The sequence below is a fragment of the Leucoraja erinacea genome, chromosome 15 (genome assembly GCF_028641065.1).
Source record: "Leucoraja erinacea ecotype New England chromosome 15, Leri_hhj_1, whole genome shotgun sequence".
Lineage (NCBI taxonomy): Eukaryota > Metazoa > Chordata > Chondrichthyes > Rajiformes > Rajidae > Leucoraja > Leucoraja erinaceus.
In genome coordinates, this window is record NC_073391.1 from 13,215,943 (window position 1) to 13,231,191 (window position 15,249).

The following is a 15,249-nucleotide window of genomic DNA, read 5'->3' on the forward strand; positions in this document are numbered from 1 at the left end:
CATTTGGTCCCAGTTATACCCATTTTGATAATTAGTTGCACTCACACCCCTTATAATTATCTGCCACCTACACTTGGCCCACAGTTTCTACTTCTCCTGCCCAGCTAATGGTTGTGATACATCTCTTCAAATTTTATTAAATCTTCTTTTTAATAGTTATACACATGATTTAATATTTCTGATAATATGCAGCTGCTACACCTTCAGAAAAGTTTGATAAAATTTGATAAGCTATTCATAAGATTTTATGAACAATTCAATAAAAAAAACTGATAAGGAATATTTCTCAGAAACGATTTACCAGTGAAAATATCAAATGAATAATCTTCACTTTAATACGAGGTACATTTTCCTCACACCGAGGGACACTCAGTTGTCATATCGTCAGTGACAATGTACTTTTTGTATGTTCACGCACTCACCTCCTTTTTCTCTTTTACATTTGTTAACATAACAATGGTGGCAGATTTCTGTTCCCATATCATTCGCCAGTAATCTGCTACAGTCTCTTCCTTGGGTCCTTTAGGGAATAAAGATAGAACTGAATGTCTGCTTCATAAATCATTCGGAATAAAAGATACGGGAACAAAACCTCATGCCTTTAACTTGATAGCATTTTTACACAATCCCATTTTCAAATGAAATGATGGTGAACCATAAATTACCTCGACAAGCCACAGGTATCCATCCCCGCATGAAGCAACTCCTTTCAACACAAAATTTGCTTTAAAAAAAACAATCTGTGCATTTTTGAAATTCACCTTGAAAGTAAAGTTTGTTTCTGTGGTTATGCAATTTTCCAGCACACTGGTCATAAGTGAGAGGAGCAGCGTTAGGTCATTCTGCCGGTCGTCTACTCCGCCATTCAATCATGGCTGATCTATCTCCTGCTCCTAACCCCATTCTCCTGCCTTCTCCCATAACCCTTGACACAGGTCAAGTGTATGGATTCGATGTGGAGGGCCTGAAATGCCGCCGGCTGCAGGAGTCAAGATTGTCCCGTCAACGGGGGCTCGAGGCCCACGACCGAGGAAGAACTAAGAGAAAGGATTTGAACTTTATTTCGCCTTCCATCACAGTGAAGAATGTGTAGGAATCATTGTGGTGGATGTTCATGTTAAAATGTGTTTTTGAGTGATCTGTTGCTTTTAATTGTATGACTGACCTGGCCAATGAAATTCCTCGTATGTTGCAAAACATACTTGGGGAATAAAGCGTGATTCTGATTCTGATTCTGATGATGAGGAAGCCTGGAGATTCCAGGCGCTGGAAGAGTACAGACCAAGTTCTAGAATGTCCTTATATGTCTTTGGTTTGCTCCTTTACATTTGAGGTGCAGGAGAAGCAAATGGCTACTGCTTGCCCCACTGGTGGAATCACGATTTAGTGTGGTGGGTTCCCATTCTGGTTTGGACAAGAGGGTGGCAACCTTGATCAAACTTGCTGGAGTGTTGTAGAGAATTGCTGTCTGTCTGTAGTGCATTCATAATCTTCACTAAAGCAGTATTATGAGCTCATCCATGAAAGTCTGCTCGTGTGAATAGATTTATTGCAGCTGCACTTTCTACTTCATTTATACGAAAGATGCAAATATAATTTAAGCGTTTTCCCCTCTGCCGGACACGAAAGGATGGGAGCAGGTGGTGTTGTAAAGGTCAGTGGACATGGCTTATTGTCAGTATGTGGTTATTAATCCATTGACCATTAATCAAAATGGCATTGATACGGCATCAAACGTCACAACGTGATATAATATGTATTGAGATGCAATAATACTGATCCCTAGTGAATGAATGGGTTCACAGTTCCTAACATTGCATCCGTTGTGTTTATCATCTCCTGTTCCTAAAACCAATTATTATCAGTCATCTAAAATTTATAATGCTCCAATTACTGCACCTATCAATGATTTATATGAGAAAAAAATAACAAATTATATAACCAAAGCTTACCTTGAGCTGCTATGAATTTATTCTTCACTTTAAAACCCTAAGGGTGGAAAATCAATGTTTGTGATCAAAATCCTATGATACTTCGGCCTTCCATGTACACACATCATGTAAGTTTTCTTCATTTATTGTAGACTTTTTTCCAATATGCCGATTACATTGAAATACATTGTAACTGGTTTAATAAAATAAATGAGCACTTACATCAACGTATGAGGCGTTAATGTAATCTGAGCCTGACACCCCATCTATAGCTGTCAAAGTCACTCTGAAATTGTCATCTGGAAGAAAGTTTACAAATCAATATTGTCAATGGTATTAAACAGCCAAAAATGAATGAATGTTATAATGATATAAAACAACTCCAAACAGTTGCCAAATGAATCGATGCAAACTGCTCCACAAAATACAATCACAAACAGTACATCAGATGTGCTCTCCTGATCAGCATGGATTGATGAATTTATCCCTCATCTCTTGTAGCATAAATTTGCTACATATTCCACTTCAGACAGAACTCGTGATTGAGTCAACATTTCAGTGTGTTTAATATCCTGCATCCACTATAATTTTTAAATCCTTAGGTAACAGAAATATAACAACTGCACAAGGCCATGGAAGGTAAACGCAACCAGTGTGAACCTGTCCAGTATATTTAATCTATCAAGCATCTTCAGCAAGACCACATATAAACAAGGAAAGTACATATCTTCTTTGCCAAATATCTTCAACATGTGCGTTAGTTCCTAATAATCATTCTTAATCCTTTCTACGCATGTAAATCAACGCAGCGAGAGACACTTAATATCACCTCTTTCACATTTCTCATTGTACATTAATTGATTCATATCTCAACAGAGATCCTAACCATACGCACGGATATACTCTATATTTTCACAATACCATGTGTAACGGGCAGAATGTAAGAATGTTCTGTGATACATAGAAACATAGAAAACAGGTGCAGGTCATTCAATAGCCATTCAATATGATCATGGCTGATCATCTAAAATCAGTACCCAGTTCCTGCTTTCTCCCCATATCCCTTAATTCCATTAGTCCTAAGCAGTACGCATATCTAACTGTAACGAGAGATAAAAGGAAATAACTTTACCTGGCAGGATGTTGGGGTATCGGTTTTTGTCTTTATTCTCTTCTTTATTTGCTGTTTCACAACGTGCTAGTGATGTTCCAATTGGCAGAGACTGTGGAAAAACGGGCAAAGATTAGATGGACAGGACAATGCTGAGCATCTGGTAATGATGCTGCCTCACAACTCCAGCAACCCGAATTTAACGCACATCTCGGCTGCTGTCAGTGTGGAGTTTGAGTGTCTTCCACATGATGGCGGGGGAGGGTGGGTGTTTACCTCCAGCACGCCAACTTTTTCTCAATGTGCTGGTTGATAGAGAGTCATTTATTTGCCTACATAAATTGTGCCTAATGTAGGTGGATGATACGACATTTCAGAAGGTGAGAGGGAGAATGGCTTGTTGAAAAATTGGATTGTACTGTGACCTGGCAGCAGACTTAAGGGCCTGTCCCACTTTCACGACCTGATTCACGACCTCTGCCGAGTTTGCCCTTGACTCATACTCGCAGCATGGTCGTCACGAGGTCGTAGGAGGTCGTAATTAGGTCGCAGCAGGTCGTGAAGCTAGTCGTAGGTACTCGTGGCATCAAGTAGGTCGGGGCGTTTTTTCTAGCCTGATGAAAAATGTCCACTAGTGAAAAAGGTTGTGAATTAGGTCGTGAAAGTGGGACAGGCCCTTTAGTTGGCTGAATTACTCTGTACATGGTACCTGGAATTATAATCATCACAACTGTACTTTACTACAAATTTACTGTCATTCAAGAATCCATTCGCAATTTATCTGCTGCAAAAAATTATGCAAACATTATTGTGCTTTTAGTATTGAGCTACTCAAAACCTTGTTTGTAATCAAACTAATTATGGTGAAAAGGTGTGAAACAGTACTGCCCAGTTTTAGCAGGGTGAGGTTTTCATGCTCTGAAAATCCCACTCAAAATCCTTGCAGACTCAAAACAATGGGACAGGGCATTCGGCCATTTACCATGCTTCTAGAGTGGAGGCCTAACAGCGCTCCACTTGGTGGAGCCACCATCAGCCTAGTCTGTCAAGACAAAGTTCATCTGGAGATTTATGTCATTGTTTTGCTGATTTAATAACCGTCAATCCCGATGGCACCCATTTAGGACACTTGTGTGGCACGTGTGCCTCAGCTCCCTGGTTGGCTTGGCCCAATTCCAGGCCAGCTTTGTACTGTTCCCACAGTCATCACCTTCGGCAAACACAACTAACTCATTCATTTAATTTTTTAACGACATGAATAATTATTGATATTTAACAATGCAAAGCAAAGGAACTTCGGCGACACCAAGTGCAGGCTTGGCGATCGCTTCGCCCAACACGTCCGCTCAGTTCGCACTATTCAACCTAATCTCGCGGTGGCTCAGCACTTCAACTCCCCCTCCCATTCCGAATCTGACCTTTCTGTCCTGGGCCTCCTCCAAGGCCAGAGTGAGTCCCACCGCAAATTGGAGGAACAGCACCTCATAATTCGCTTGGGTAGTTTACAACCCAGCGGTATGAATATTGACTCCTCCAATTTCAGATAGTCCTTGCTTTCTCCCTTCTTCCCCTCCTCCTTCCCAGCTCTCCTACAAGCCTACTGTATCCGCCTCTTCCTTTCTTTTTTTCCATCGCCACCCCTCCCAACATCAGTCTGAAGAAGGGTCTCGACCCAAAACTTAGTCTATTCCTTCTCTCCATGGATTCTGCCTCACCTGCTGAGTTTCTCCAGCATTTTTGTCTACCTTAGAATAATTGAATTGAAATGATAATTCCATGACTAAAAAGGAGAAAAGTTAATTAAGGTAATTTGTGTATTTTCTTTATTTATGTTTTGTTTCCTTACAGAATACTTAGTCCTATTTTCTCCTTAGTTGGCAACTCAACACAGTGGTACAGCGGGTAGTACTACTTTTTCAAGGCTCCAGTGACCCAGATACAATCAGACCACCAGCGGTGTCTGTGTGGAGTTTGCACGTTCTCTCCGTGAATGCGTTGTCTATTTCTAGGTGTTCCTATTTCCTCTCACATGCAGTTTGTGGATGAATTTGTCAACATTAACCATCCCCAGTCTAGGTCTAATGGCCGGAGAATCGGGGTGAAGCTTCTGGTCATGCGAGAGAGAATACTTTACAGGCAAATTAATGGAAAAGTGAGTAACAGAATTGCTTTCTATACCATAAGAATATGTGAAAAGATGTATACAGAGATGTATGGATGGTAAATATTCACCCAGTGGATTTTTCTCTAAACAAATATCTCACCCTGCTTTAGGTGGTTTTACTGAACAAAATAGTGCGATCGAGAACTCTCCATATGATAAACCTATGGGCTCACACTCACGTTCACACTCACTCACAAACAAGCTAATACCTCAGTTCTTCAAAAGGTAAATGTTTTGGTGCAGCAGTCATTTTCACCGCTTGAAACTGGATTTCTAAACAATTTCCACAGTTTAATGGAAAATCTTAGAGGTAAACTAACTTTGAGCAAAACTTCCTGTCAACTGAGGAAACAAGATATGGAAAATTACAAGCTGTTCTCTGTGCTTGCGGCATTCCAGGCTGGAGCCAAGATCCACTGAGTCTGCAGTTCTTTCAGTTTATCAAAGAATCAAATAAGGACTCACATTGAACTCCTCCCGAAAGAGTTTGCCCTCATCAGCTGAGCGTTTCTGGACTTCATGTTCCAAAGCTTCGAGTGGAATAGGTGGGTACCTCTTCGAAACTGTGGGCGACCTGTTAAGTAGCATCACAGTCTGTTGCTCTGCTTGGTGAGAAATTGAATGAAAATAAGTTTCACGTAAGGTATCAAACACAAGGGTAAGTATTAATATATCAAAGTTCATTTTAGTCACATAACAAAAAGCAGAATCAAAATGGATACATTAACCAATAACACATTAGGAGTAACTTTTTGAGTTTATGCTGCGGTTAGCATAAATTTGACTGCACATCTCTTTGGACTTTTTAACATAAAGTTGGCAGTTCAGGCTGAATTTTCCATTTGGTTTACTTACAGTATATGTGAAAGGGTACCTGTAGGAGTTTAAAGTCAGAAAAATATCCACACTTGACTCAAGTATAGACTTCCATCATTCATAAAGACATATCCTTCGATGGGGAATTCCAGTCCCTGTACATTGAGTATATGGAGCTCAGTGCAATACCGACCTATTTTACTTCGGAGTCACGTGAGTGATTACGTGAAGAACCCTGTACAGCCGCACGTGCGTCAATCTTCAAAGCAGCTGTATGAAATCACAGATAATAGTGACTGAAGTATAATAGTAAGATGAAAGAAGACTAGAAGACTACCAGATGACCTTAATGAATAGCTGGGAGCGGAGGGCACATAATCCCTCATCGTAACGCCTCATAAAATAAAGATCAAATTTCAAACTGGTAAGTTCTCAATTAATCTTACTATTTTATTTGTATTTGATGGTACACATCACTGTCTTAAAATTAAAGTACACATTTATTGGTGCGTTGAGTGGGTATCACAGTAGTACAGCACCCAATTAAGTGACCCACAAATTAAGTGCGAAATCATTAAAAATTTTGATTTAAAAAATCATCAGGATTACTTTTATCTCGAATCAGAGAATCAGGTGGTTTTATTGTGATCTTCCTATTTGTTTTTGCTTTGTTGTTAACTTCTCCCAGCTAATAATGATCTATTCTACATTTGCCTTGAACTTCATCCCCTTTAGCCTGGTTTTTCATCTTTCTTATCTATGTATCTCCCTCTCCCCTGACATCAGTCTGAAGAAGGGTCTCGATCCAAAACGTCACCCACTCCTTCCATCCAGTGATGTTGCCTGTCCCGCTAAGTTACTACAGCATTTGGTGTCTATCTTCGGTTTAAACTAGCATCCAAATTCCTTCCCACACAATCAGATGCTTTGACCTGTCTGAATTGTTTCCAATAGCATGTACTTGCAGTGCGTACATTTGTCACAGTAACTCCATGTTGATCCTGGGAAATCAAGTTAGATATTAAAGGGCAGCCCCCTTAGCAGCCACATTCCAGTACCATAAAAAAACTGCCGAGTAGTGAGGGGAAAAATCAACATGGGACTTCCTGAATCAGTGCATGATGTCGCCTCAGAATGGAGTCAAGGATCACAGCACCTTGGACTGTGGTGCGTTGTGTAGAAGTGCCAGTGAACCCTACGTACTCAATTGGAGCGCAGAAAAATGAGTGGCAGTTTGTGAGGAATATGTCTATGCCCCTGCGAGGCCTCTTGCTGCAGGGTTTGCTCATTGTTTATTGTGAGGGGAAAATGGGTCGCATTTATACCATCAAACTTCCATCCGCATTTGTGTAAATGTCTGCTGTGTCCTGGATGATGCCATTAGACGCACACCTGAAACCGGGCAAAGGTCAGCTGTGCTCAGATGTATCATGGCCCAGAAATACTCTTGCAATTTCTCAAGGGTCACTAATTGACCCAGAAATGATTATTGGCACAACCTAATGTGCACTAAATGCCAACCATGAGGTGCGTGTTGACATTGGCAGTTTCCCTCACTTTAGTACATTTAGTGAGCTCCATGATGAAGTCACCATTTGCTAAAGCTTAGGTACACCAAAATGCTGGAGAAACTCAGCGGGTGCAGCAGCATCTATGGAGCGATGGAAATAGGTAACGTTTCGGGCCGAAACCCTTCTTCAGACTGAGGAGTTTCTCCAGCATTTTTGTGTACCTTCGATTTTCCAGTATCTGCAGTTCCTTCTTGAACACATTGACTAAAGCTTTATGTGAAGTGAAAAGGATAACATTTTCTTTCATTTTTCCGCGTGAAATGTGGTCCTGCTAAATTAAGGACAGGAGTTGGTGGACTGACTTAACGAGAAATACAAATTGGGGGATATAGTTGGACTGGCTTTTGCTGAATTCAGGGTATATCTGCTATGTGAGAATTGTTCTTCATAGTTACTTTGGCAAGCCAGTTTAAACAGATCTGAATCTAACCAAATATATCAGTGGCAATGCAGACCTGCCATTGCTGGTGCTAATCCAGTGCCTGGTTTTGACAATGAGGGACGTCCCGTCAATAAATCCACATGCAGTGAGTTCCAAATTAGGCTATACCTTTGTAGAAGGTAAGCAAAGAGTTCAAATCCAAAGCTGTCTACACATGACACCTAATTATCATTTAGGGAAGCCCGCAGACAAAGGCACCGACTGCCTACCTGGGTTATTAGACAGCTTGGGAAGAGTGTCAAATACCTTTGAACGGAGGGAAGAAATAAAAAAAAAAGACTGCTACAATTATTTCAACCAGCTCCAAGTGTTGCTGGATAGATCACAACATTGAAAATTCAAGAATAATTAAAGAGGTCAAAACCTGGGCAATGTGATTGCAGAGCTCATTGCCAGCAACATCTAATTAATATTACAATTTTAACTGTAAAAGCATGCCCTTTGTAGAATCCTTAATTTAGTATGATAGTTATTCTTGCCTCAAAAGAACGTCAAGATTGGATCTGAGTTTGGTAGTGTCAATTAAACTTTTATGATTTTTCCCACGAGACTGAGCAATGAAATAAAATGAAAGATTTTATTAGTAGGGATATGATGATTTCATCATCTTTTTCTCTGAAAAGTTTAATTTTTGTCACAAGCCTATAAAGTGTGTAATAAAATGTTAATTTGATCTCGGTCACATTTATACAATATATTCACTGACATCAATTACATGAAATATAGCCCTAACAAAAACCATGGTAAGAGAAATTTTGCATTAATCTTATTGGGAGGAAAATAAGAAAATACAACTTTTAATCATTCATGTTAATTTAAGGATCTCATCGTACGACTCTGTCCTTTCCTCTATAAATCAGTTAGTATTCATGAATTAAGTTTCATATAGATTGAAATTTGTAAGCTCATAAAAAATATATGATGAAATTGTACTGAGCAGTACATTTATGTACTTCAGAGATGCAAATCATGATGGTTTAGATTGTTAGTTTAATTTATTTTAGTTTAGTTTAGACTCTTATTGTCACACATACTGAGGTACAGTGAAAAGCTTTTGTTTGTGTGCTATCCAATCAAAGAAAAGACTGTACACAATTGCAATCAAGCTATCAATGTGCACAGAGAATGGATAAAGGGCAGAACAATTAGTGCAAATTAAAGCTGCATTAGTGACTGTTGAACGAGAGTCATTTCAGAATTCTGGTTCACTGTTTGCAACTTACCAATGCTGACTGATACATTAACAACTCTCAAACCATGTAGACCACACACAAACACATACACACACACTAACATATACACAGTGAGATCATCCCAATGGCAGCAACTTTTAGAGACGAGAGAAGCTCACTTGTAGAAAATAATCCTGACAATCATCAGTTTGGAGATCACTTAAGCAGCAACTGTATTCTAGCTCTCTTTTCACATCCAATCTTTGACATGATGCTTAATCTCTACTCCAATAACAAGCCCTTCAATCAAGGAATCAGTGCAGTGAACATCTCTATCAAATGCGAATCCTTTCATGGCGGGGAGAGAACAGACAATATTCTAGATATGAACTCGTGCATGGTAATGTGATGAAAGATCAGCCATAATCTAATTGAATGGTAGAAGAGGCACAAGGAGCCAAAATACCTACTTTTGCTTACATTTCTGATGTTCTTGTATTCTTATTTTACACTAATAGAGCTTTTTTAAATGCTTTAGGTCCCAAGAGGAGCAAATTTTATTGTTATTCTGAACCTCCAAAGGCTTCAGGGACACTGGTCTCATGCCTCCTTTGTTTTAAGATGTACTTGAAATGAAGACCTTTATGTTACGACCACGAAGCAACGGAGAGTAACTCAACACATGTTCTCTCTTTAATAATTCTTTTAGAATCAATTTTAATTAAAATTTCGAATTAGATTTAAAAAATATGGCCCATTTAGATTAAATAAAATGTATTTGTATCAGAATGTGAAATGTATAAATGTATAAAATTCCTACAGGGATACTTGACCTGTATCATCGCCTGAATCCATCTGTTGTTTGCTAGCTCTTGCTCCCCCCCCCACCCCCAGTTGCAATCTTTTATCTTTTAATTTCTAAAAATTCTTATAGGGTAGATCCAGGAATGGTGTTTCTCCTGGCTAGGGTAGAACCAGAGGTCACACTGGAAATAAGGGATTAACCATTTAGGAGTGAGAATATCTTGTGTTTTCTTTATTATCTTCCAAATGGTCTGTGAATGCTCAAATGCTCTAATTTAGTTTTATAACCCCTTGTTCATTACCTTAACAAAGACTTCCTTAAATCCCACCTAATCACCAGTTCATTGCTATCTATTCTGCTACCACATCAAAAAACTCTGAGATTTATCAAACATTATCAAGCATAGAATCTGAAGAAGTGTACCGACCCGAAACATCACCCATTCCTTTTCTCTACAGAGGCTGCCAGTCCCACCGAGTTAGTCCAACAGTTTGTGTCTATCTTCAGTGTAAACCAGCATCTGCAGTTCCTTCCTGCACATAGAATAATACCACATGGCCTTTTGGCCCACCAAGTTTGTGCCGAACATCACTCACCCTTTGACACAAATACCATTTTATTCTCCCCACATTTCCATCAACTTCCCTTCAGATTCTATCACCCACCTAAACAACTGTGGCCAATTCACATATGTTTGAGATTTCATGAAAACTAAGTTTCTGTAAGAAACCTTTGTGGTTACCAGGATAATGAGACAACTCCACAAGGCCATTCTGGTTAATGGAGCTGTGAGGTAGCAGCTGTACTAGTTCCACAACTGCGTTGCTTATCAGTTTAGTTTCATATATTGTCGTTGATAAGTCACAATCCTACTATTCCCTTCTAAGTGCCCAGTTGCCACTTCCTTAATTATTGATCCAGTATTTCCTCTGCCATTGAAGTTATGCAACCAGTTTTTGTCAACTGTTTTTGCTCGATTTCCTTTCTGAAATGATGAGGGTTACATTTTCTACCTTTTTGTCTGTGCAAACAGTTCTCAAATCTGTAGGAATTTTGTAAAATTATAATCAGCACATGGGCAGCAGGGTGGAACAGTGGTAGAGTTGTTGCCTTACAGCGCTTGCAGCACCGCAGACCCGGGTTCGATCCCGACTATGGGTGCGGTCTCTACGAAGTTTGTACATTCCCCCATGACCACGTGGGTTTTCTCCGAGACCTTTGGTTTCCTCCCACACTCCAAAGACATACAGGTAAATTGGCTTGGTATAATTGAAAATGATTCATAATGTATGTAGGATAACGTTAATATGCGGGGATCACTGGTCGGCGTGGAATTGGCGGGCCGAAGGGCCTGGTTCTGCACGGTAACTCTAAACTAAACGAAATATTCATCACCTCGTGGCCATTTAATTTAGTTGATAGATACATCATGGAAACGTGCCCCTGTTCCACCGAGTCTCTGATGACCAGCAATCACCTGTACATTAGTTCTCACCAATTAAACTACAAACCTATTTGGAATGTGGGAGGAAACCGGAACACCCGGAGAAAAACCACGTGGTCACAGGGAGAACGTACAGACAGTACCTGTAGTCAAGTCTCTGATGCTGTAAGGCAGCAACTCAACCGCTGCACCACTGTGATGCCCCTTCTTTTCTCAGGATGGATATATCAAAGACTAGTGGCTGTTGCTTTAAGGGGCAAAGCTAGAAGAAGATCCCTTGGGCAGGTTTTTTAGGCAGTAGGTGGAATTGGATAGGTACTCTGGAGGGAATCAGCATTGATGCGAAGAGTTGAATGCCTCTTTCTATACGGTAACTTTTATGTGATTCAAATAATGATCCTTTCAATAGCTTGGGTGTAAAATCTTCCATTCTTGTGCACGTCCACACCAAATCTGCTTAATATTTCTGTGATTTCCTCTCGCTGGCAAGTCAGCAATTGGGTTCTGTCCATAGATGGATGTGCTCCTCGCATGATCTGTGCTATGTATGAGCATGTTTGTACTGCCAAGTGGGTGATCGAAGATCACATTATGTGTCTCAAGAACTATGGGGATAAGATCACATCGTGCAATCGATTTCACACTCGACAACAACCTCCTGACACGTGCTCTGTATTTGAATTTCTACACTATGGTCATTTAAAACTTGTGCAGAAGCTTCAAAACAGAATGCATTTCACAAAGTAACATCACTTGCTTGTAAAGGCACATATTTTGTGCGGTTTACTTGATTAACTAGGCGTAGGAAATGCACAGTAAGGCTTGTAAAATACGATTGCAGGCCAATCGTCTGTGGTTTGACACACAAGGGTTACACTGTGCATAACTTGTACTCTAACATTTTTTATACTCTAACATTACTTATACTCTAACATTACTTATTATATATTCTAAATACAGATAGAGAACCAAACTCACAATGTAAACTGAAGCAAATTTAAGAAAACAAAAGCTGGTATCAAACATCAGGCACACCTGTATATACTAATATAAAGAAAATGTTACAGTTTTGGATCAGAAGTTGTTTCATCATGATGAAAGGGCTGATTTTCAGTTTCGGAGAAAGGCCTCTTCCTAAACTATAGGTTTATGTTTAACTGCTGATAAACAAAATTACCACAAAATGTTTCCTGTTTATATTTTGTATTTAAACCAGAAATAAACTCCAATTACCTTGTTCTTCTAAAATACCATTTGGAATCTTCTTCTCGCCTCCAATGACAACTTCTTTTCTTCTTCTTTTCAATCTTAAGAAACACATAAACCGTAAACATATTTGCAGCTAATTCCGACTTTATTAACAGACATTTGTTTTAAAGCAATTTTAACATGATTTATTTTGTAACACATTAATTAAATTCATACACTGAATACACTAGGTGTAACCATTTAATTAACAATGGATATACCTAGACCCTTTTAATGCGGTGGCTGGATACAAATGAAAGTAAATTTCAACCGTAGGTTTAGAACAAATGCACCTCTCAGAGAGTTAGTAGATGTAAACTGTAAAATATATTTACACATTGACCTATGGAAAGAGACTAACAAAATAAACCCTGTTGCTCTAAGATGCATGCTAAAGAAATAAAGTTTGAAATTTGTCTGTTAGGCCCAGCCGAGGTTCAACCTGCAGAAAAGGAAATGAGTAATTGAACTGAGATAGGAAGCAAGTCTCCACAAGCAACTTAGAATAAGTTGTGCTAACACGCGTTACCCCCGTGAAAGAAGCAGTAACCTTTTGGAATTCTGGTCTGTCACGTACAAATTATTTCTGTCTTCGGTGCTGCAAAAGCCAGTTTCCTCCAGACAGCTTCACTGCACCCTCCTGGGACCTTATCAGCAGCACCAGTGTTTGAATTGGTGGGTTGGGCGTTGAATTTTTGCATTTCCTAGTCTGTGGGAACACGTAGCTTGAAGTGCTCCACCTTTTGGTGAATGTTAATTTTAATTTTAAACCCAGCTTCGCTGTACCTCTGATTAGTCATTAAGGGTGTAGGTTATTTCTGTTTGTTTCATTTCGTCGGCCAAAAGACAATATAAGCAACAAAAAAAAAAAAAAAAATGCAGGCGCAGGACATCTTCAGCATCTCTGCACGTCAGTGGAAAAACTATGCAAGCACATGTGGGTTATTGCACTCCAAGTTCAAGTTCGCTTTCATTGTCACTTAACCAACTAAGGTACAGTGAAATTTGAGTTCCCATACAGCCATACTAAGTGAAAAGAACACAATACACACATAAAATAAATTTAACATAAACATCCACCGCAGTGGAATCAACATTCCTCACTGTGATGGAAGGCAATAAAGTTCAGTCTTCTTCCCCTTTGTCGGGGCCTTGAACCCTCCGCCCTTGCCATTGCCGACGGTCCGATGTCCAAGCCCTCTCGTCGGGATGATCAAAACTCCGGCGTCGAGACAGATTGGAACACTCCGCAGCATGGAGCTCCCGAATCGGCCACTTTTTAATGGAGACCGCAGGCTTCACGGTGTTAAAGTCCACAGGCCCCGCGGTCGGAGCTCTTCTTCTGGCGATCCTCGGCAAAGGATCCTCGGCTCCGCGATGGTAAGTCCGCGCCGCGCCAACGGCTTGATGCTCCGGGCAAGTCTCCAGGAAAGGCCGCCCCACTCTACATTGTTAGGCCGCAAAGGGAGGGCGGAGTTGCGACACGGAGAACAATCGCATCTCCGTCGAGGTAAGTGACTGAAAAAAAAATTCCCCCCTATTCCCCCACCCACCCCCCACATAAATTAACCAAGAAATATTGAAACAAACTTTTAGAACATACTTAAAATAATAAAAACAGTAGAAAGGACACAAAGGCTGTTGGCGAGGGCTGGCGGCGCCACCCGCCACAATGGCACACTCACATCACTATTATCATGCAGATAATGATCATAATATGATAAAATTTTACACGTGATTTTATACACCTCTATAAGATCACCCCCAATCCTCCAGCGCTCCAAGGAATAGAGACCCAGCTACTCAACCTCTCCCTATAGCTCAGACCCCCTACTCCTGGAAACATCCTTGTAAATCTTCTCTGAACCCTTTCAAGCTTGACAATATCTTTCCTATAACAATGTGCCCAGAACTGGACTCTTTCACTGAACACAATATTCTAATGCGGTCTCACCAACGTCTTATACAACTGCAACATGATCTCCCAACTTCTATACTCGTTAGATTAAAGGAAAAAGCTCTTTAAATGGTGTTCAAAATAAGCAGCAAAACTGATTATTGGAATATTTCAGAACACACCAGAGGATCAACTTATTGAAACAAAATTACATAAAATACAAGAGTATTCTAGTGAGAAAAATGATCAAGGATTATCCGAACATCTTTATAAATGAAAGAAAAATGTTGAATCTGGAGTATTATGTACAGATCTGGTCTCCCTACACATAAAATATTTGTAATTGAAGGAGTGCCGTGATGGTTCACTAGATTGAATCCAGGAATGCAAGGTTTATTGTACCAGGAAAGATTAAGCAGACTAAGATGATGGTCCAGAGTTAAGAAAAATAAAATACAATGTATTACATTCCTACAGGGATTGATAGAAGCGATGCAAGGAAGAGGTTCCACTTGAGGTGTCGAGAACCAGGTGCCTGACTTTCAAAAATTGGGACAGGGATGAGAGAGAACTTCATCACCCAGGCGGTGGTGAATCTTTGGAATTCTCCACTCAAGAGGACTATGGAGGCTTATCTAAGTGTATTCA

General features: G+C 40.0%; 2 protein-coding genes across 12 annotated transcripts in view; both read right to left on the reverse strand.

Annotated features, from left to right (window-relative positions):
- The window catches only part of mki67 (marker of proliferation Ki-67), a 274,252-nt gene that overhangs the window by 126,659 nt on the left and 132,344 nt on the right, over positions 1–15,249 (reverse strand).
- Positions 1–15,249, reverse strand: part of ptprea (protein tyrosine phosphatase receptor type Ea) — a 259,188-nt gene that overhangs the window by 32,775 nt on the left and 211,164 nt on the right. For 4 of the 11 annotated variants that reach the window (XM_055646692.1, XM_055646691.1, XM_055646693.1 and 1 more), the window contains 6 exons: positions 12,690–12,763; positions 5,672–5,811; positions 3,064–3,154; positions 2,154–2,230; positions 1,953–1,989; positions 423–520 (listed from right to left, as the gene is read on the reverse strand). In XM_055646692.1, coding sequence (XP_055502667.1) covers positions 423–520; positions 1,953–1,989; positions 2,154–2,230; positions 3,064–3,154; positions 5,672–5,811; positions 12,690–12,763 — 517 coding nt within the window. The other 7 variants (XM_055646699.1, XM_055646698.1, XM_055646696.1 and 4 more) reach the window with 7 other exon arrangements.